At 39.5% G+C, this 22821-nt stretch overlaps 1 protein-coding gene across 1 annotated transcript in view; it reads right to left on the reverse strand.

Moving 5' to 3' along the window:
* Nucleotides 1–4005: 4005 nt before the first annotated feature.
* LOC149300750 (dolichyl-diphosphooligosaccharide--protein glycosyltransferase subunit STT3B-like) overlaps nucleotides 4006–22821 on the reverse strand; it is a 47677-nt gene continuing 28861 nt past the window's right edge. The window contains exons 6-16 of the mRNA XM_089484847.1: nucleotides 15397–15495; nucleotides 14282–14428; nucleotides 13924–13972; nucleotides 11919–12073; nucleotides 10654–10865; nucleotides 9554–9741; nucleotides 8289–8460; nucleotides 6465–6638; nucleotides 5910–6023; nucleotides 5140–5352; nucleotides 4006–4086 (exon numbers count right to left, since the gene is read on the reverse strand). Coding sequence (XP_089340973.1) covers nucleotides 4006–4086; nucleotides 5140–5352; nucleotides 5910–6023; nucleotides 6465–6638; nucleotides 8289–8460; nucleotides 9554–9741; nucleotides 10654–10865; nucleotides 11919–12073; nucleotides 13924–13972; nucleotides 14282–14428; nucleotides 15397–15495 — 1604 coding nt within the window. The remainder of the gene's footprint in view (nucleotides 4087–5139; nucleotides 5353–5909; nucleotides 6024–6464; nucleotides 6639–8288; nucleotides 8461–9553; nucleotides 9742–10653; nucleotides 10866–11918; nucleotides 12074–13923; nucleotides 13973–14281; nucleotides 14429–15396; nucleotides 15496–22821) is intronic.

Raw genomic sequence — 22821 nt, forward strand, 5'->3', positions numbered from 1 at the left:
GATAATTCACAACCGTGTACTGCAATCGTACGTGTCAATCTACCTCCGCAATAATATAGCCTGCTCAAAATTAGCCTAAAGCTAGTTATTGGCCTAAATGTTTTATGGAAACAGCCATCATTTATATGTATGCTTTAAGGAAAAAGCTGTATGTAAGGAAAATAACCTTACACTTTCTACTTACACAGGATTATTTCGTCTAGACATAAAACTACAGAAGGGGATAGAGTTATTTTCATTAAATGCAAGATTCTGTGCACAGATATCAAATGTTAAGAAACCGTCTTCAACCCAAAAATCTTTCATATTGTTTCACAACTGAGTAATAAATACAGAAAAATAAACAAAACGGTCCCCTATGAGACATTCACGTTAGTCATAAGGTCATAAAATGTTGTCTTTTATTAAATGGTTCAGCAGGTTTTTTCAAACAGCTTTCAACCTCTCTGCTGCAAAACGGGTTTTAAAAAAAGCCCTACAGACAGTCCAACAGAGTACCAACCACATACATGGCTGACATTTGTCTGTTATGAAGTTACATGTGACCCCCATGTCAACAATGCGACAAAACAATTTTATTTGTATATTGTTTAAACAATAAAAAAAAAAAAGGATGAGTGCAGGAGCGTGTTGAGAGAGAAGGGTAGCCATAGTGTATGAAGTGGGAGCTGCCAGATAGTGTTGTGTGCCTGTGACATCTGGAAAAAAAAAAAAATAAAATCTTCTCTTCCTGCTCTTCCCTCTTTTAACACTAAACAGCACAATTGAATATCTTTAATGTGTTAGTCTTCAACTTCATTTTACAGATTGTATTTACTTACTGGATTAAATGGCAGGAACTACATCTTAAAAGGTATTCATACCATTTCAATAAATGCCACAAAGTAGAACCTATAAATTATAGTTCTTCAGGACGTTATTCAACAGAACATTTGTCTAAGCGTATGATCATTATTTAAACTGTGTAAAATGAATTTAATTGTATTCTAAAGGAGAATTGTGGTTTTATTACATGTTTGTATGCTTAATATAGGACTGCCTCAATTTCTCACTTTTATTTGTTGTCTCGTTTTTCTTTGCAAAATCTTTTACTCATCTGCAAAAACTAATGAAAAAAACCTGCTAAATAGATTCTATTTGTCCTGAGTTTAGAAATACCCAATGTTTTTATGTTTTGTTGCACGTTATGGGGCAATAAGTACCAGTAGTGTTTTGCTATTTAAAAACAATTTTTCCCCAAATCTGGTCATTCTGCCACATGTGCTATTTCGGGTATCTTTGAAGCCGCCCAATGCAATTTACCCTATCAAACCATATATTTTTGAAAACTAGACACCCCAAGGTATTTCAAATGCTGGTATTTTAACCCTTTCCATGCACTAATTCTACCACTAGCCTTTGTGAAACTTTTTGGTAGTCAAAAATTTTTGTATTTTTTTTTCCATACATGTTGTACTCCAGGTATACATTTACCGCTCCTGGTATATGTCAAACAACACCCCAATATGTGTTCCGCAACATCTCCTGAGCGCAGTGATACCCCACATGCATTGGTTTATTGGGTTATTTGGGAGGAAAAGGCCACCTTTGTGAGGTGTGTATTTTTTTTTGCCGTTTAGACATCTGGTCACTTTGTGGCCCATCTTTGAAGCCGGCCAATTCAATTTACCCCATCACATCATACATTTTTGTTTAAAACTAGGCACCCTATGGGCATTTATAATGCCAATATTTTAACTCTTTCCATGCGGGAATTTTTTGGGAAGATATAGCGCTAATTGTAGGACTTGCTCATAAAAAAAACAAAAAAAACCCCACATATATACATATAATAATATTTGCACTTTTTTGTGGTGACAGTGAGGAATTTTTACATGTTACCATATATATATATATTTATTTATTTATTTTTTAAACTATACACTGAGGTTGCGAAGCCCCCCTCTGGGGCATTGCAGGCTTGCCTCAATGAAGAGGCAGCCTGGAATGCCACTCATCAGATTTGCATCTGCCTTGGGGGGGTGTTTAACAGACCGGTGACTTGCATCACTGGTCTGTTTAAACCGCCGATCGGAAGGTTTGAAGGAAAACCGCAATGCCGCCAACCGCGATCAACGGAAAATAACGATACCACGTACATGTACGGGCATTGTTAGTAACACATTGCAGCGTCACCCCGTACATGTACGTGGATTGACGTTAAGCAGTTAAAAAAGTGTACTCAGCCCTAATCCACTAAAGTGAAAGCCAGATATAGTACATACACACACAAACAGCAGGAAATATTTTTTTTTTATTTGAAAGTAAATGTTTTCCAGTTTTTACTGCAATTCTGGTCACGTCATTTATTTTTCAATAAACATCTTGAAAATAAGTCCGTTCCTTAACTATACCAAAAAAATCTACCCAAACAAGCTATGAATTTTAATGGTTCCAAACAGTGGCTGCCATGGCAGATGACATTTTCAAGATTTGGCCATTTCAATAATTGACAAACAAAAACAGGACACTTAAGAGAAAACCTTAATTAAAAGTTTATTTGCCTATAGTCAACTTCTTCAAACTTTTTTTTCATAATCGTAAAATAAATCCCAGCATGATGTGAAAACGTCAGAGCTACTTACGAACTCTTGACAATGATGTCTGTAAATAAAACAAACAAAAAAAAAAGGTACTGCCATTTTGGGGAAGATGTCACCAAATCTCAATATTATTAAAACATAAATCATATATTATAGTCCAGTATTTATTGTGGGGAAATGTATGCGCTGCTAATATAAAAAGGGGAAGATCTGTCAAGACAAATATTCAAGTCTGCATGAATCCTAAAGCCAGAAAAGGTAGAGATCCACCCAAATGTTCAACCCAATGTACATTTTAGTGCATTTCATTTGACAGAACGGTCATGAAAAAGATTCCTAGTTAAGAAAAAAAAAAATATCACAAGTCAACAAATGATTTAAACAACTCAACCAGAATTAAAGAGAAGGGGGAAAAAAGCCTCATTTTGTCCAAAGATTTGGATTGTAATTCAGATACCCTCTAATGTGATTTTACAAAAACATAGCAGACATTTGAATACTTGTCAACTTTTTAACGTGTGTACCATTAAACCGTGCATTTTTATTTTCCTTCCACTACTTGTTACAGCAGAAAATGGTCACAGCTGAACTTTAGAGGCCATACTGATTTAGGTCCCTATATACAGTACTAGGCCATATCATATTTCACTGCTACAGCTTAAACTTTATTTTGCCAGTGTTGAAAGCATGCTGTTTGTTGCCATTGATGCTTTAAAGTGATCACATATGTTCAACTAAAGACAGAATGACCTGACCAATCTAGCCTGTCTCCATGACGTGATTCACCAAAGTTCGTTCAAACATGTTTTGATGAAATATAATTACAAAGCATTTACATTTCCAACTTTACACCACCCTTGTGTGTCTATCTTTAATGTTAAAAAAAAAAACCCCAGCTCAACAGAACAAATCTTTATTGATTCTGAAATGCATGCTTTTTATCCTATTTTTTTTTTTTTTTTTTTTACATTTCATATGCATTGGAATGGTTTGCTATATGATGCTCCAATGTCCATTCAATGCATGGGCATCGTGAAGAAAATATATTTAAGTTGATAAATATATATATAAAAAAATTGACAAGTATGCATGTACCAGTTGACAAATTAGAGGGCTCTTTGGTGCAATCAGTCCAAATTGTCAGATTCAAAGTAGAGAAAGAAAAAAACTAAAGTTACCAAAAAACAAAACGTCTGCTGTTTATTCTTGGACAGCAGCTCTGGCTTCACATTACAAATCTAAAACAGCTGTTCTTAATAAGCCAATATATATATATCTCATAATCAGACATTGCCTGAAATGTTTGTACAATAATCTGGACCAAAGATGGTTCTGTACCCTCATGTTGCTGTGAAACATGAGTTCTCCTAAAGGCAAAGACTGGTTATCTCAAGGGCAATTTCCTCCTGTGAGATCAGTTTGTTTAAACCGTCTTCTTGCTAGGTTTCTTGCCTTTCTTCAGAGTTAGCTTATTTCTGATGTAACCACGCTTCCTCTTGGATGTCTACAAGTAAAGGGGAAAAAGTAAGAAAAATGCACAATGGATACTACAAAGTGCTGAATATTGTATCAATCAGCTACAGACAAAACCCTTGAATCTGAGGCAATTTGCTTATTAAAAACATTATACAGAAAATGTGGCTTTTTTTAATGGAAGAAATATAAAAATATTCTGCGTGAAAGCTCAGAACAGATTTAGGCATGGGCAGTGAAATAAAATACTGCTGTAGCGTATTCACCATGTTTACCCTGCTGCAAGCGGATTTAAATCGTTTTTGTAAATATGAAGATTAAACTGAACAATCACTAAAAGAATCCACAGAATATTTGAGTACTGAAATATTCAAAACGCACACTGCTGGTAAGCAGACTCTTAACGCAGAACTTCAGTTACGAGGGTTTGAAGCAAGCGATCCCTGATGCTTTAGCCTCATTAATGAAATACGAGCTACAGGATTTTGTATGCTGTGCTGTCTGAAGGAAAAAAAAGGTAACCCATTAGAGTTAAAAGTGTAATTTTAGCAGTGGTAATGAATACTGCATTGCTCAGCAAGGCCTCGCTTATTAAAAATCCTACAATGTTTAACCACAGACCTATTACAAGTGAAATGGTCAGGATTTTTCAAGACAATGACTTTTCATATTTGAGGGAGTTCAATGTCCAAAGACATATATGGGTCAGCTGGGCCCTTGGATCAATATGATAACTAGGGCTCTACTGGCCTGGGACAGGGTCAGAGGTTCTGTTAGCAAAAGGTGGTGCAAGAGAATAGTCAGTGAATGACTCAAGAAGCCTCTCCACCACCTTATGGCGCCTGGGGCAGCTGCCCCTCTCGTTACCACCCAGCCTTGTAGAATAGATTCTAAAAGGGGTGAATTAACACCACAGTATTTAAGTTAAATCAAGGCTCCAATCTTTTAGTTGCCCAAACTAAGTTTACCATGCCCTGCACCAAAATGAAAGAACTTATTTCCAGCAAAGAACATTTTTTTTTTTTTTTTTTTTTAAATAAAAAGCAACGGCGGTTGTTCCACTAAGTGCGAATACAAAACCTACCTTCTTGGATAAGTACTTCTGCTTAGGGACAATGTTGGTCACTCTAGGTTTGTGATCAAGTGCCTCTCTGTTTTCTAGCTGTTTTACTTTGTATATTCTAACAAGCCAGTGCTCCGATGTAAACGCCTCTTCTAGATGCTTGAATTTGATGTCTTTGTTGCCAATCTCCGCATTACGTGTACGATCAAACCCTGGCGGGGTTCGAAAGTCTAGCTGCAAAACAAGCGAAGTGTTGCTGAAGATACTCTTGAACCTTGAGATACTGCTAAAGACAGCTTACATACTAACAGTGCAGAAAATATTTCACAAGCTACTGGTATCCCAGAGAGCTATCTGCTAATACCTGCCCAGCACATCACACCTCCTACAAACAGAGGTGGTATATCTATGTGTCCTCAATTAATTCCTTAGCAGGCATTAGACTAATTCAAATTAAACAATTTTGTATTTTTTTTTTTAAATGCCACTTTCCAGGTGTAATAAAGAGAACAGAGCTGTACAAGTTTTGTAACAATGGTAACACACATCTCCCATTGGCAATAGATGAATCTTTTCATACTTTCTTAGGTCAGGCAATTCGAAAATGAAAACTGTTTTGTAAAAAAAAACAAACAAACAAAAAAAAAAAACATCAGAAGCCGATTACCAATGCCAATTTAATTTATACTGAACTTAACATTTTCTACAGTCAAATGTACTGAATTAAAATGAACGCCGAAAAACAAAAACTAATGTTTGGTTAGACGAGAAACTATATCGGTAGTACTAACCTGCATTTCACCAAATCGGTAATAGGACATTTTGTACATGAGGCAATTAAGCAAAGTTGGCGATCCAGCTTTGTCTACTCTGAATTCTCCTTGTGGTGTGAAGTAATCACTTTCCTAAAGATAAAGAAAAAAAATATTTAGTGGAATGTTAATGAGAAATGGATATAGTCCCATTTGTCAAAGAGAAGTTGGAGTCCTCAGTCAAAGTTGATACCTTTTGTGCCGTAATTACAGACTCACTTGTTGAAATGGCAACTCAGCACTCTATGCAGGCAAGTTTTTGAATTTCATAATTTGTACCACAGCAGAGTTGGAAAAACTAGTTCAATCACAGAGTCGGCTGTTGTATGGAATACGTGAAAACTCGAGAAAGCTCAATGTATTCTTCCTGGCAAAACGTTCTAGATAAACTATTTCATAACGTTCTGGATCTCATAAACTGAGCTGGAGAATTCTAGTGGTTGATTACAGGCTTCCTACTGCAGCTATTGGTTAATACAAAATCCGGTCAGGATATAATGGGATACTGTGAGATTATGAATTTTATCGGCTTACCCGGATATCTTTTGGATGCTCGCCTTCTGCTATCCTCACCATCCAAAGAAATTTGTTTATGTCATCACCAGAATAGCCAATTACACCACCAAAGATGATCAGCACATAATCAACATCTAAGCTTCGCATGATTTCATAAGCAGCCGTTTCGTTTGAAGACATTGCTTTTCCGACCTGTGTGGAAATGAAAGATTTTACTTGAGCCTCCATAACAAACAGAAAAGGGAACAGAAGGCAGGCAACAATTTACAAACTGGTAACGTGATCCTATTTCTGGTTTGTTAGTACGAAGTAAAATATCTAGATCAGGTAAAGAGAACGGGAAGCTCGTATTGCAACCACTATGGTTTTCAGCCATCATATACCTGGGACCCGGCTAGCAAGGAAACATGTGTGACAGGGCCAGGCTAGCTGGATCATATGTTCATGTTAAGTTTAGCCGGGTCATGGAGCGCTTTTGTGTTCAGTTTGTGATACCGTGACCCGGTAATATTTTATAAAACGGCTTATTGTGTATTCGGCCCAGAGACTGATGTGGCTGCAGCTCCAGCCTTCAAAGAGACAATCCTATAATCTGGCTGGGGCTCTTAATCGGCCAGCACAGCCCTGTCTGCCAAGACGGCACCCGCATTACAGGGGGGATAACACAGGTGGGGGAACCCATTGTATTCCTTAATGCCCTCACCTGAGACATCCCCTGTATACTGATGGGATTTGTGATGGGATGTGGCTGATGAGATTGGGGGCTGTGTTTTGTGTTCATTGATAAGGATCTATATAAATTTGGCTTGTTTTGCAATAAAGAGTTCTTCTTGGTTTACTACGAATGGTGGTCTGACTGATCTGTGGATAGCTGAGTGCTATCCGCATGAGGGACTGACTGGTGATTCCTCAGCCCTCAAACAGGGGTACCCAGCCTTGGGGACGGTGACCCTGTAACATTGGTGGCAGCGGTGGGATGAATACCACGACTTGGGTGAAATCCAAACCACCAACTGGGATTGCAGACGAGAGAGACACCAAGAGAGCTCCTGGAGGTTTGTAGCAAAGGAAAGGCTACCCTGATTGCAGACTGCAGAGAGATGGACCGGCACCAGGATGCCCCAGAGGAGAGCCTCGGACTGAGTGCTCTACAAAAGAACATCCTATGGCACTTATCCCTGTACCCAGGAGGGGCTACATGGGAGCAAGTGATGACTGTGATTGAAATGTGTCACCGGGAACTGAGCCAGAGTGGGTCTGTATCTCCCAGACTAGGGGAACAGACCGCCAAAATATCGCACCAGGATATCCAATCCTTCTGAGAACCAGAGGATGAGACAGACCGGGTTACAGCCGAGGTGTGTGAGCTGGAACACCAGCAGTGGCAGTTAGAGTCTGTGCCCGCAGACTGGAGGGATGATTTCTCCCATCCCCACTTCGAATCATACTGAACACATAAGCGCTCCATGACCGGCTAAACTTAACATGAACATATGAGCCAGCTAGCCTGGCCCTGTCACAACATGGCATTTTTAGTTTAACATTAACTGTAAAGGTTCTGTTGACTACGCATAATCCAGACCGACTAGGATGTAAAACGCCTCCTAACCAAGTATGTTAAGTGATTTGAAAATTACATAATATTAAATTCGCTAAACCGTTAAATATAACGTAATCCATTTATTAAATTACAAGCAAAATTATGTTAGTCCTCCTGCTACTTGAAATGATTTTACAATTGTATTAATGTGCTACTGACCAAAGATAAAGGGACCTAGGTCACAAAAAACCCAATAAAATTATGTAAACCAAGTACATTAAAAAAATGGTCTCCATACTCACCAATGCTATATGGCTATTATTCCACGTATTGTTGTCTACTAAAGTGGTTCGATTAGCCATTCCTGCTATTTGATAGCCATAATCCCACCAGGACATTACACGTGCATGTTCATCAGTATTCTGTCGTAGCCAATAGTACGCTTCTCTAAAGTCATCCAAGATGTTTCGTGTTCTGAAATAAGACTGATGGTGTCAAAGCATTGAAAAGAAAAAATGCACTCGTGTCAATGTCTCCATACTACGGTACCAGTTATGGGGGTGCACATACTATAATGCACAATTAACTTTTAAGATATCTCGCTTTCTGGAACACAGTCTCTCCATATGTTCATACAGAATGTGTATGCTCTTTATGATCACCGCCTGGCATGACTCCGTGCAGTCCAGCATGCATCATTCCACAAAGTAGATAATTAAAATCACTGATTTCACGTAATTCTCCATGTAACCAAATAAAATCAGGCTGCTTCTAAGAAGATTAAATAGACAAATTGCACATGGGTTTAAAAGTGCTACTTAATCCTTACGCCTCTCTCAAGCAAAGGGAAGCAGATGTCTGCTTGCTTTATGCAGTTTTCAAGTAGCCAAGAACTCATTTATGCAAACTGAATCAAATTCTTTTCATTCCATCAATCTGCGCTTCTGCTGCGTTGTGCTAGGTTCCTCTTAACACTGTGCATCCAACTTCCTTCAGCACAAGAGCTTCATCATAACTTCAATAAAGTGATTGCCGCGTAATTTGTAAAAACATATTGCAGCTATAGAATTATTCCCAATCAGCGTATCCATATGTTTAATAAGTCCTTAAAAGTCATGGCACTAACTTGCAATTGTTTCATACACCTTCTGTGACTTAATACAACTATGCCTAACCAGGACTGGTTAGTTTGGACCTTGTAATACTACATCAGAAGAGCAATGCTCTTCAAGGAGTTGAATATCTTTACGTTAGCTGCTTCTTAAGAGTTTTGCCTACTCCTTCTTACCTACTGTGAAATTAATGGAGAATGATTGCTTATTCAACCAACACGTGAAAGTTATACACATGACTAATCTTATAAGAGCCTTGCCATCACGGTCTAGTAACGTTCCCGAGTGCCATTTACAGGCCTTCGGCATCTCACCTACCATTAATATCACATGAGTACAAAAGAGCAATGGCGTTTCTGATCTGATGTGTTAAAAGGTGTGACATGTTGAAATTATATATATCTTATCCACAGATGAAAAATGATAGAGGCAGATACAAGAGATGTCACTCTTACCCATCATGATTGTATGACGCCAATACCACGCTGGGACTGGAGTAGGCATTGCTAGTTACCCATGTGCAGTGTACGGCAAACATCATCAGAAGCATCAGCATTAACATGGTGACTATGCTCTTAATGTTTGGACCAAGACCCTCCTCGGTCTTCTCCTGCTCAGACACATGCTTCCTCACTTTCCCAGCCTGAATAGAAAGAAAACACATAATAAAAAAAAGGTAACCACACACCCTGTACATTCCCCAAGTTGGAGGACCTCCAAATACCCAGTATGGTAATTCTCGATACTAATGCTCGCGTCCATCATTAAAAAAGTGATCATTCATCCATGTTATCTTTAAGTAACATGCAAATCTGCAGTAACCTTAAAAGAAGCCACGTATGACCTGTTTCACGGCAAGGAGCAAAAAATATTTTTATAATTTTGTACGGCCACTGAAAATAACGTCCTAGTCTTCAGCTACCTGTAAATTGCAATGAAAGTGGTGGTTAAGACTTAATATTAACGCTACGAAGTGAAAAAAATCAAACGTGCTTTGCGTTTTCCAAGCAAAACCAGGGGAATAAGTAGTTCCCGGGTGACTACTTGGAATACTAACGTTCGCACCGCATCCTGCTGAGTGGCAACCAGCATGGAAAATAATCTGGCATTCACGATGTATAATCAAACAGTTATTCCCGCACTCACTGCAGTTTGCGGAGTAATTAAGTTTTTAAAAAAAAAATATGAAGTGACGGCAAACATTTCCTTGTATCGGAGTGTATACAATGCAGAGATTAAACATTCTTTGGTAGTTCAATTTAATTACAGCTAACTATACTGCAGACAAATGGTTAATCAATAGAAGCCGAACAAAAAAGAATTCAACACAAGGCTGCATCTTATACAATATATTTTTTTTAAGCTACTTTAAAACGGCTAATAGTCTGGAAGACAGATCGCTATGATTCACAATAGTTGCTGCAGCTTAATCAATATGGATTTTAAGTATGAATTGAGTCTATTACTTGTTTAGAGCAAAAGATAAGGGATGGAGGGGTGCATTAAAATTCTTAACACAATTCCCTGGTACAAAAGGCAAGCGATGTATCTTTACCTTATCGTAGAGATTTCCAGAATTCCTTTTGTCATCTTCATCGCTGCTGTCTTCTACCGGGGGATTTTCTCTTTTCATATCGTCCCCAAGGTAATGCTCGAACACGTTAGAGAAGGCAATGGCAGACAGCATGCAAACCACAGGTGTCAAGGTCAGCATCAACCGCACCATGACACCGGCAAAGTACACCGCGCTAATTGCGTACAGGGCAACTGCGGAGACAAGCGGCAGGCAACGTAATCACACGATTCATTCATGAAAAGAAGAAACTTGCACCGTTTGCACTCCAAAACTCAATGGCTGCTACCGCTACTTTCTCACTTTTGTTTTCACGTAGTAAAGTACCTTTGTAAATTTCCGACAGAGCCGGCTGTGACAAGGCACATAATCGCACACATCGAAGCATTCGTAGTATAACCCTTCCCCCCTTATACAGATACGAGCATAAAAATATATTGCATTATTATATGCAAATCTTCCCCTTGAAGGACCATATTAAAGATCCCATTTTAATGCTAGCGACGCATATTAAGATTAGGAAAATGTCTCTGGACTGGTAAAAAGACTATTATATTAAACTAGTTCTGGCCGCGTACGAGCCAGTAATGCATTCTAGCACACTGTTACAGACCCATTTGTCAGCTGTTAGGATAGCCGAGGAACTGTGTATCGAGAAATTAAAGTTTCGTTAACGTGTGTAATCCAAGCTTTCCTCTGAGATTAATATCGGATATAGTCTCCAACGACGTGTGATCTACGACTCTTATGGCTGACTGATAAGCAACGGCTCTCCAGCAGACGACTGCATTACCCAGGCTCTACATGACTTTATGTAGTACATCACGGTTAGTTTATATGTTATAGTCTATAATGAGATTAATGCTTCTAACTCCTATGTATTCCATAACAAAATGTATACCACAGACAAACAAACTTGTTACAAACAAGTGTGAATGCAGCCCTTAGTCCGTGATGATATTCAGTTGGGCCAGTATGCACCTCTCACTAGCCAAGTGACTATAGCCCAGGGTTTAATAGACCAGACTAGAAGAATTGGACACGTAAGAGTCAAGTTACCCTGGCACCAGATCCCCCTTTTTAACTGGGGACAGTTGATCCATATAAGCCTACTAATTTTCATGACCAAATTATCATAGTCAACACTATCTTTTTACATAAAAATTAAACGTAATATATTTTTGTAAAAAGTGTATATTAAACTAAACAAAAAAGAACAAAAAAAACATTTTTTTGCTTGTGCTTACCAAATACTCGCTCATCGTTGATATTTTTAATACAGAACCAGAGCCCTGCGGGAAACGTACACACCAATATATGCAGGTCAAAAAAGAAGGAAACCCACGTGGTTGGTTGATGCTCAGACACAGAAGCGATAATGGGGATGTGAATCTTTGCATACCTGTTGGGAGAATAAAGTTGAACAAACAATAAGAAGCTATCTACTGAATCCTACTTTATTAAGACACGGGGAACAAGTCTTAAACTCCATTCTTGAACCATCAAGACTTATTTGCATTAGAAAGCTTAATTTGCTTCTGTATATTCTTGCAATATACATTTTCACCAGTCTAAACACCGTAGAATGTTTGGGTATGTCCTAAATCTAGTTTAAAGGGACACTCCGGTACCTTAGTGCATTTCATAGCCTACGATGCATGGTCATTAGTTCGATGGTAGCTTTTGGACATGCGTTTTACCCAGAGAATTGGGAGCTTTAACAGAATGTGTCTATATGATACAATATAATGCATCTGTCAGGGAAAAGCTGCTGCAATAATTACATGCACACTAAATAATCCGTAATTAAGATGTTCTATTATTCAAATGAATATGAAGAGGCGGCTCTGGCTGTCATGTTACCCCCTGCCAGTTCTGAGACAACAGATAAAGTCAGAGCGTGGTGTCGAATCTGACCTTCCAGCTATTACTGAGCTATAGGGCTGGACTTAACTGCTAGAAGAGATGACAATTTTGGCGATCTAAGGTAGCACGACAGCTTTAATTACCATTCCCCTCCAACACATTTGTGATAACGCCTGCCAAATGCGATGATACCAATCGCCTATAACTGCGATGAGCCTCGCAATTTTGTAGGTCATCTTCTGGCTGCAGATCTGGCTGGCTTTCTGTGCCTCGCCTGCCCAGAGCCGCCAGGCAGCTGTAGCCCATGTAACACGATAATGTGCGCCAAGACAAAGCAGCCAGAAAATTACTCCACCGAGGAAAAAAAAAAAAAAAAAAAAAGGAAGAGATCGTTTTCCTGAAAGAAGAGTTTTTCTTAAAAACCGTCTAGGTGGACAATATGCTGCCCAATTATAGGCAGTTTAGAAAGCGCACACCTAAACAGCACTGCAGATTCTTTATTTGAACAAAAAAATAAAGCATTTTTGGCAATTTTATACATTGTTAAAAAGTTTAAAGCATTTTGTTTTTTAAAGATTAGGAAATTTTGTCCATTAAAATAACAGAAAATGGATCAGAAAGCAGGCTTTGTTAATGTTGTTAACGACTATTGTAGCTGGAAACGGCTGATTTTAATGGATTGTCCTAATAGGCGTACAGAGGGCCTTTATCACTCCCATCACTCCTGTGTTCCAATGGAATATTGTGTTCGCTGATCCAAGCTTAAGTTTAAAAGGCAAATCGATCATCAGAAAACCATTTTGCAATTATGTTATCAATATTATGTTCTGGTTTATAAACAGAAACCAGTCATGTGAATCATTGAGCGCTAGCCCAGCGGATAAAAAATAATGCAGTTTATGCGTCACAAATAAGTTTGTGCAAAGGGTTGGACTTGTCACCATAGCAATAATTTTGTTTTGTGCCTTATCACTGGGCTAGTGCAGTGGTTACTAGGGTGATAAGACAATATTTCAAAATGTTCCACAGAAATGCTCTTTTTATGTACAACATTGATCATCTCTGGACATGCTGTGCTGAGGTAACCGTCAAACTACCGCATACAACACTCCGTCCATGTAGCAAAACCAGAGACACCGGCCAGACACCTCTCTCGATAAGAGCGATGGGTGTCATGCGCAAAACCCAACAGCCCTTTAGAACCGAAACACCACCGGGCTGGTAGTTTTTGGAAGGGCTAAAATTCCTTGGTTTGTTGGCATATTCATACACAATTCATAAGCAATTACATCATCTGCACAGCAATGACATCAACGTGATCATGCTTACCAATGGAAGGCTCTGTTAGGATAAAATGAGGTCAAAACGTGTCTCAAAAACACTTACCCTGTGTCCCAAAGGGAATAAAACCTCCCACTCCACGGAGCAATGTATCCTGTTCAAGGGGAAAAAATGAAAGCCCATAAGCGCCACATATTCAATAAAATGGCAATATAAAAGCACTGATTCTTCCCGCTTAACAGTAATGGAAATGAATACATGCTTATTCTGTTATGAATATGAATAGCTATCAATTTTTGCATTCTAAATTGCCTGAATACTAATGAATACAATCCAAATTCCTATTCCTGTGTTTGGAATATGCGCATACACACGTCAATACACCGCCACTAAACGGCGAGACATTTTGACCCTTTGGTCATTTAAAAAGAGGAAAGAAGAAAGAAAAAAAATGTCCAATTACCTGTGTATGTCAGGTAGATAACCGTTAGGAACACAACTCCGGCCGCCAGGGACACCCCCAGAAAAAAGAGCGTCTGGAATTCCTGCTTGGTCAGCTTGTCTCTTAGGTACTGCAGTAAAGCATAGGCTTGCAGAAGAGCAAATACTCCTAGAGGAGCGAGGAACACAAAAAGGAGACGTCAAAACTCTCGGAATCAAAGACATAATTGACTAAAAGCAGCACATCTTACAAAAGATGAGGGATGGGAGGAACAGTCAATCGATTGTTTGGAAAAGATATACAACGACTGTTGACTGCTGTGGTGGGCGGGGGCATTAAATATTACAATTATTATAAAATACAAAGCCTATATGATACTGGAGGTACGATGGAGGATATGCAAAAACTTCAAGGCTACAAACGTGTCTGCCATGTGGAGCTAAATGCGGAATAGGATGAAAGTAAACTGCTTGCTGATATAGACAGGTAAAAATAAACAGCTCAATTCGGTAATGAACTAAAATAGGAGTTCATATAGTGAAAATGATCGGGGGGTAATTCGAATACCAAATGGGTTGGGTGGTGTTTCCTATGCCGACGAGTTATGGTAACTGAATAAATAAGGTTTAGTGATACGGCCTGGGAAGAAGGAAAGACAACTGGTATTGACGCACGATACATTAAGTGCAAGCGCGTGCCGAAAGCAGAGAACAAAAAACTGAGCAACAAAATGCAGCTCAATTATGAATGTAGGAGTTCTAAAATATGCAGCGCATGTCGCATTGTAAGCACCCACTGGAACGTGGGTACCAATAGTTACGCATCCAACATCACATTGGTACCAAAACACATTCACCGCTATTATGAGATGAGTTGATCGAAGAAAAAAAACAAAACAGATTAACTGATTGGTTCTCATTAATTAGAAAGATAATACTTTGCATATTGGGGTAACTTGGGAAAATGTACCCCTGGCCCATTCTCAGCACCTTCTGCAGGAATCTTGGGTGTTTTTCCTTAAATGGTCATCAGATGGGTCATAGACCAGTTCAAGGCAGCTAACAGCAGCGTGCCATCATTTGTATCAAGTACAGCAATTAACTATATTACAATAAGAAAAAACTGCCGAACGGTACCTGCGGCTGCCATGTGTTCGCTTGTCCGGATTGGTTGAAAGCCCACAAATGGAATTTGCATCGATAAAATTAAACCCACAATGTAGAAAGTGCTGTAAGCTGTAAGAACAAAAACAATTACTCAGAATAAATGACTCAACTCCATAAATATTAATATGACTCGACATACAAAGAATATTACACAAGTAATACAGTATTAAATGACGGTGCTAAAGTTTCATCATATGTACTTTAATGCCTATGATAGCCAAGTGTCCAATTTAAATGATGCAATTCCCTGTTTGCAAATATATGAAGGGGTTCTGTAGATCCATCTAACCCATCTATTTGCTTCTTTCCCCACCACCCAGCTCCTAGGCGTGCTGGAGGCTTTCAGGACGCATCTCGGTACGTCCTATACTTACTGCCAAGCCAGCTCCAGGGGTCTGACCCCTCCCTCGGAAGGGGCGCAAGAAAGCGTTCAATGATTTCAAGGGGATTGCTTTCCTGCCACTGATTGGCTGCTTCAAGCAGCAAAAATGAGAGCACAGAATGAGCAGGTGCACTGAAGCTTCTACTAAAGGTAAACGCTTTCATGTTCTTTTTCCTATACAATATGGAATATGCATTCCTCATTGGTGAGGCTTATTTACATGGGGCACTAGAGTGACCCTTAGACAGGTAGTGGAAGGTTCCAGAAACAAAACCGTAATCAATTCTGGCAGAATCATAACAAAATGAATAGGAAGCCAACCATGAATTGCCAGGCTGAAACAATATGTATATAAAGTTTGATTTCAAACCTCCTTAACGCTTAGCAATGAAAACAATACAACAGAAGACATACAACTGGCGAAGGAAGTCGGCGTAAAGTCAAACTTTCATAATTACAATATAAGAGCATGAATACGGCCTTTGTGTTCGCCGACGCTGTTAATCACTATTTCCATAACAAATGTCTAGAACGTATCACTGAAGAGATAACATAGGAACGGGCGATGTAACTGTATGGTGATACACCAGATGTCTGTGTGGCTGCATGGGATTATCCCTTTCAGTGCCCTTAGGACGTAGCTGTTTCCGGACTAGGCTCTCCCTTGTCCACAGAATCCAGCAGCGCTGTCTTCCTGCCGACTGATCGTGTTGGTCCGTACACCGTCATTCAAGGAATGAACAATCATGCGATCGTGCATTCCCTTCCACTAGGTGCCCCCTTCTGGGTTCTCACACTGCTGGCTGATTACAATTATTGCAATTACAATCTGCAGTGCAGGCCTATGGAGCGGTGCTGGCTGATCACAGGAGAGACCGCACAAAACAGGAGGAGGAGGAGGAGAAGGAGAAACTTAGATTCGTCCCTTCCCAAAATGTAAATAAAAAGTGTGTGGGGGGGGGGGGGATATAAATAAAACAAAAAAATGATACCCACAATCTCAAGCCATACGGCACTGGGAACAGAGCAAAAACAATATACTCTGCCCCCAGAAGTGCCTTATACCCCCTATTTGCCACTCTGCCTCCAGAAACGTCTTATACCCTCCTATATGCCACTCTGCCCCATGATATGCCATTTAATCCCCTATATGCCAGAGTGGCATATAGGGGGTTAAAAGGCATATCAAGGGGCAGAGTGGCATATAGGGGGTTAAAAGGCATTTCTGGAGGTATATATATATATATATATAACTGCTAACAGCAACCACACTCCTATCAAGCCAAGGCAGCCAGTACATGCTGGAACCTGGGAATGATAGGAGTGTGAGTACAGCCTTCCTATGCCATGCTACCACCACCCCCCCCTTACACATCCATACTATCACACACTTATTCACAAACATTTAAATACTCATTCCATTAATCACACATACTTGCTCAAAAACCCTCCCCCACCCCCTTACCTGAACTGCAGATCTCTCACTCGAAGACTTCTGCAGGGGCCCGGCTGTGCGAGCAACTTCTCTGGCCCCGCCCCCAGTGGAAAGAGGAGGAGGCAGAATTCCTGTTCTCCTGCTGCTAGTAGAAGAGACGCTGCTCGCGACCAAAGCACCGGTAAGCAGCCTGGCCCCAGCGGACGACCTTGATTATAAGACGAGGGGTATTTTTCAGAGCATTTGCTCTGAAAAAAAACATCTTATAATCGAGCAAATACGGTATATATATAAAAAAATATGTCTTATGCCTTTAGGGCATGACTAATCAGAAGATATTAATACACATAAGTTGGATCATTGTTCAGTTGGGAACTTACATTATAGAAGATTCAAAAATATGATTTAGTATTGCTTTTTCCATTATCAATAATAATGTTCGATTTATTTCTATGATTTTCAAAAAGGCCTTGCTTCCCTTGAACAAGATAATGTACAACGTGTCCAGGTTTATCAAATATAGAAACGGGTAATCATGGTTTAACAAGCATATGGTACAAACAACAACTATTTTGGTCCTTAGGCTATATGAAAACCCGAGGGATTGAAGGAGCTAAGAATGGATTTTCAGTTCTCCACCCGAGTGTGCGGCATGTGTATGAATCAATGCTCCATCCAACACCACATCCCAACTAAACCTCAAGAGAGGTCAGAAAACGTGTTAAACCAAACATTACAAACACCTATTACTCTGTTGGATGCAGGTTTATTAGACAAGACAGAGGCAACCTGAAAATACATCATTTACAGATTAGGGTACAATGTTTGCACTTTATGTGAAAAAAAAAATAAATAAAAAAATAAAACTTTCAGAAGAAGGTTAATGCTAAACAGAAAAAAAGCCTTCTGCTACCGATGCCAATGAAACACAGACCATGAAGACTGATATGGATTGGGGCCATTGTACAGACAGCATCAAAAAGGTAAATGCTACGAGAACACTATTCATTTGTTTGATGTCAGCAGCAGAACTTTTTTTTTTTTTAAACCCTGACATTCCCAAAACTGCACACGATCGGCTGCAATCCACAGATGGAGATGTATGTTGCTGCAGGACACAGATAGGGCTTGTCACACACACTTACGGAGCAGGAAGATATCTTAAATTGCGCGACATATTTTCCCTGAAGATTACATATAACTGTAAGAGTGCCATCCTGTGGAAACAGCGGCAACACACACAGCACTCGTCACCGGGAATGTTCTTCGGGTCTAGGCTACAGTATGTTACAGAGCAAATACACGACCATAAGACACTTTACAGTTATGGAAGAGTCTTTACCAGCAAGAGATACCTTTTGTTAAGAAATGAAGTCACAATAGCCTTCAGCACCTCAGACTTCATGTTTTATTGATTTCTTTTTGCAAGCCTTGCCTGCACATTATTTCCATTAATGGTGAAGGAAGAATCTTGCAGCCCAGTATGTGTGGTCAGTTTGCCATACTGGCTGCATGTCACACAGCTCTCGCTCGGTATTAGATTAAGTTAACCCCTTAAGGATAATGGGCGGTCCCTAAACCCATTGAAAACAATTATGGGCTTTGTCATTAAGGGGTTAATTTCTTAGATTTGAGTGTATGATTTGCCCTCTGGCACCCATAGAATAATAATAATAAAAAGACATGTTAATAGTATATTTTTTATCATTTAACAAAACGCAAAGTAAGTGAACAGAAGAAAAACTTAAATCAATTCAATATTAGGTGTGGCCAATGTTTCCCCCTCCAAAATAGCACCAACTCTTCTAGATACACCTGCACACAGTTTAAGGAACTCGGCAGGTAGGTTGTTCCAAACTTCTTGGAGAACTAACCACAGCTCTTCTGGGGATTTAGGCAGCCCGTGTTTTTTCTCTTTTCATGTAATCCCAGACAGATGTTGAGATCAGGGTTCTGTGGGGGTCATACCACCACAACCAGGACTCTGTTATTCTTTAGGCTGAAGATAGTTCTTAATGACTTTGGCTGTATGTTTAGGGTCATTGCTAAGCTGCAGAAAACATTTGGGGCCAATCAGATGTCTCCCTGGTGGCATTGCTTAATGGATATGTATCTATCTGTATTTTGCAGCATTGAGAAAATCATTCATTCTGATCAAATCCACAACTCCATTGGCAGAAATGCAGCCCCTAACTTGCAAGGAACATCCACCATGCATCACAGTTGCCCACAAACACTCATTCTTGTTTCGCTCGCCAGCTGTCAATTGGTCTTGTTCGTATGTTGGAGGTATGGCTTTTTTGTCTGCAAGTCTTCTATGAAGACCACTTCTGACCAGATGGGTGTACCAGGGTTTCCTGGCAATGCTGGACATCTTCCGATTGCCAAGGGAAGTAAGCATGAAGAGCCTCATCTGCTGTATTAAGTTTCCTTGGCTGACCATTACGTCAGTGTTTTCAAAGAGCATGAACAGAACATCTAGAAACCCCCGTTTGAGAGAGACCTTGCTGATGCAGTATACGTTCTTTTGCCACGGTGTATGACTTGACATTAAATGGTCTTTAGCAGCCTCACTTTGTTAGTGAGTCTCGCTGTTCCTCACACAGCTGTTTCATATTATATTGCTGATCATTAGCACCTGTTTGGTATAATTACTTAATCATAGACCCAGCTATATACCTGCAAAATCTCTGACGTTATGGAAGTGTATCTAAGAGAATTGATGACGTTTTGAAGGCAAAGGGCGGTCAGAGCAAATATTGATTTGATTTACATTTTTCTTCTGTTTGCTTTCTTTGCATTTTGCTAAACCACATTTTTCCCCACAGCTGCCTAAAAACAACAGGCACAGTATTGGGTATGTGTGTGATTAATTATACATATATTATATATATATATATTTATACACACAGGCCAGGTTTAAGAACATATAGCAGTTGATTTTAAACCCTTCAATCCCAGGGGTTTTTGGTACCTCAAATCCCAGAGCAATTTTGCCATTTTTGCGCTGTCGGTTCAGCGATTATTCTCTTTTCCTGTGAATAGTGCACCCATGTAAACTATATATTGTTTTTTCAAGAAGAGATAGAGCTTTCTTTTGATACCATAGTTAGATGATTAGCTGAAAATTTAGAATGAGAAATGTAGTAAAAACTAGCGAAAATTTGAAAAAAAAAATATATATAAATTTTCCCTCTGAATCCTCACAAAATTGGGTAAAGTGATGGAGAATCCCCAGTTTATCAATTCAGTTGTCCTGACTACAGAAATACCTTATGCATATACAGATTTTCCATACTTTTCCAGCACTTATAGGGAACATACTATAAGGTGCACATTATTTGTAGAATTTTTATGCTTATGGCTTAGCGGGTAGATGTTGTGTTAGGGCAATGGGAAGTAAGGTTTCGTCCTCTTAGGTACTTCTTGAACATGTTATTAATTTCCAGTGATGTCACAATGACATCACTTAGCTCACTATCGCTTTTTTTTTTAATTATTTATTGTATTTTAGTGATTTTTTTTTCCCGCTAACCTTTTTATTTCTCCTTTTCGTTTTTCAGCATGGGTGGAGGGTGAGAAACATGTGAGGGAGCAACTCGAGGGCAGCCTTGCGGGACTGTGTGGGAAATCTGCAGTTCAGGTAAGGAAGTGGACGTGATTGGCCACATGTGTGGCGGGAGCGACCACAAATGTTGCGGGAGCGGAACACCCACATTGCGGGAGCGGGGCGGGATTGGACAAAAAAAAATCAGCGGGAGCGGGATTAAAAAAGCAGTTCCGCGCAGGGCTCTAGTGTACAGTATTGATCTTTACGCCATTTGTATAATTTCAGCATACTATAAAACCTGAGATTTACATAGTGATGATGACAGCAAAGTTGTAAATATTTCTTATAAGAGTATAGTGCCAATGCGGAGAAGGAAATAATTAGCCAGTCATACAATACAAGCAAGGCAGTAACCAACCTTGACAGTGAATCTTTTCCTTTTGCAAAATTGGCATCAAATCAAGCTCTCGGGACCTCTGCTATCCTACACAATGGGGGGCCGATTACAACTTAAAAATGTAGTTACATGAGTGTATATATATATATATATATATATATATATATATATATATATATATATATATATATACATACATACACACACACTTACATATTTTATACACATATTCAAACATGACATTATATGCATAGTTTTGTCCAATTATGAGTTATTAGGCTTGTAAGACCACCAATGATTAAATCCCATCTACATAACCCTGTTTTCTAAAAAAAATAATAAAAAAAAAATATATATATAAAAATCTCACATAAAGAAATTTACATTTTGAGATGTTTTGAATGATTAGATCTCGTTCAACAAATTACCATAGAGACTGTTTGGAATAATGTTAAAAGCAATGCAGAATAATTTTGGGTCTTAATTACAAAAAGTAATTGGTTACACTAATTTTGCTTTCTTTGTAGTTTACAGGAACCTTATCAAAAGGCTACCACTTGCAAATAATAGGTTCTGCTCGGGGAGGAAATTGGAACTTGATGGGTCAAGCTATAAAAATGCGATATCACGAGTCTTTCATCTTTTACAATCCGCTTTCTTTCATTTTACGCAAATTTCTAAAAATACCAGCGTAAAACATCAATGCAAGCGCTTCACTTAAGCCTGTTTTGTAGATTCTTATATTTAATGTGCATCTCAAGAAAAAAAAATTTAAGGAGCCAGAGGGTCTTAAGGGATCAATATAAACCAGCACAAAATGTTGGGAGCCAGACCTAAAAAAAGGTATAAGCCGTGGCAATCTTGTTCCTGCCCCATCTTAACGGGACAGTAATGTCCTCGATACCTCCTGTAAAGAATGCAGAGAAGTCACGTGTGAAAACAAATCTTCCAACACAAAGCACACAGAAGGGACTGCCCTGCTGCTGCACTTGCCCACCCTAACCACGGTACGGCTCTTCTGGTCACCGATTCGCTAACAAGACAAAATGGCTTCCAAGCTTTTTAGAGTTAACAGTACAGATTTGCTGACACTAATAAATAAGGGCATTCTGGCATGACCGCAATCATGTTACTCCAGATCCACCATAATACTGGCAGACTGGTACAATGTTGGCCGTGGGGTGGTGGGATTTTTGTAAATATGTTTGTGCACACAGTAATGCTTTGTACGGTACTCATTCATCACTACTACTGGACAGTGACTGTCCTGGAATAGGCAGACTAGGTCCAAGGGGCAGCAGTCCCACCTGCTGTGCTGCTGCTCAATGGGCCAACAGGGAAGATCTTAGACCTACCCAACCAGCCCATTTACACATCCCATAGATCAGGGCTCGACAAATCCCAGGTGCCAGGTCGCCATGGCGACTGAGAATTTTGTCCTGGCGCCAGGGCAAGGTGTCAGGGCAGACCAGCATAGCCACCCCGAGCCTGTGATCACTCCCACGGAGTAATTCTGTAGGCTGAAAACGTGATTTCCGGCAAACCAGCGTTTTCAGCTGCCACAGACAGCTTCACGGAAGGGGGCTGTGTGTTGATTGGGTCTCCATACAAGTGTGGGGACCTGACAACAT

Source organism: Sceloporus occidentalis, unplaced genomic scaffold (genome assembly GCF_023333645.1).
Source record: "Sceloporus occidentalis isolate IW3139 unplaced genomic scaffold, rSceOcc1.0.p SCAF_23, whole genome shotgun sequence".
Lineage (NCBI taxonomy): Eukaryota > Metazoa > Chordata > Lepidosauria > Squamata > Phrynosomatidae > Sceloporus > Sceloporus occidentalis.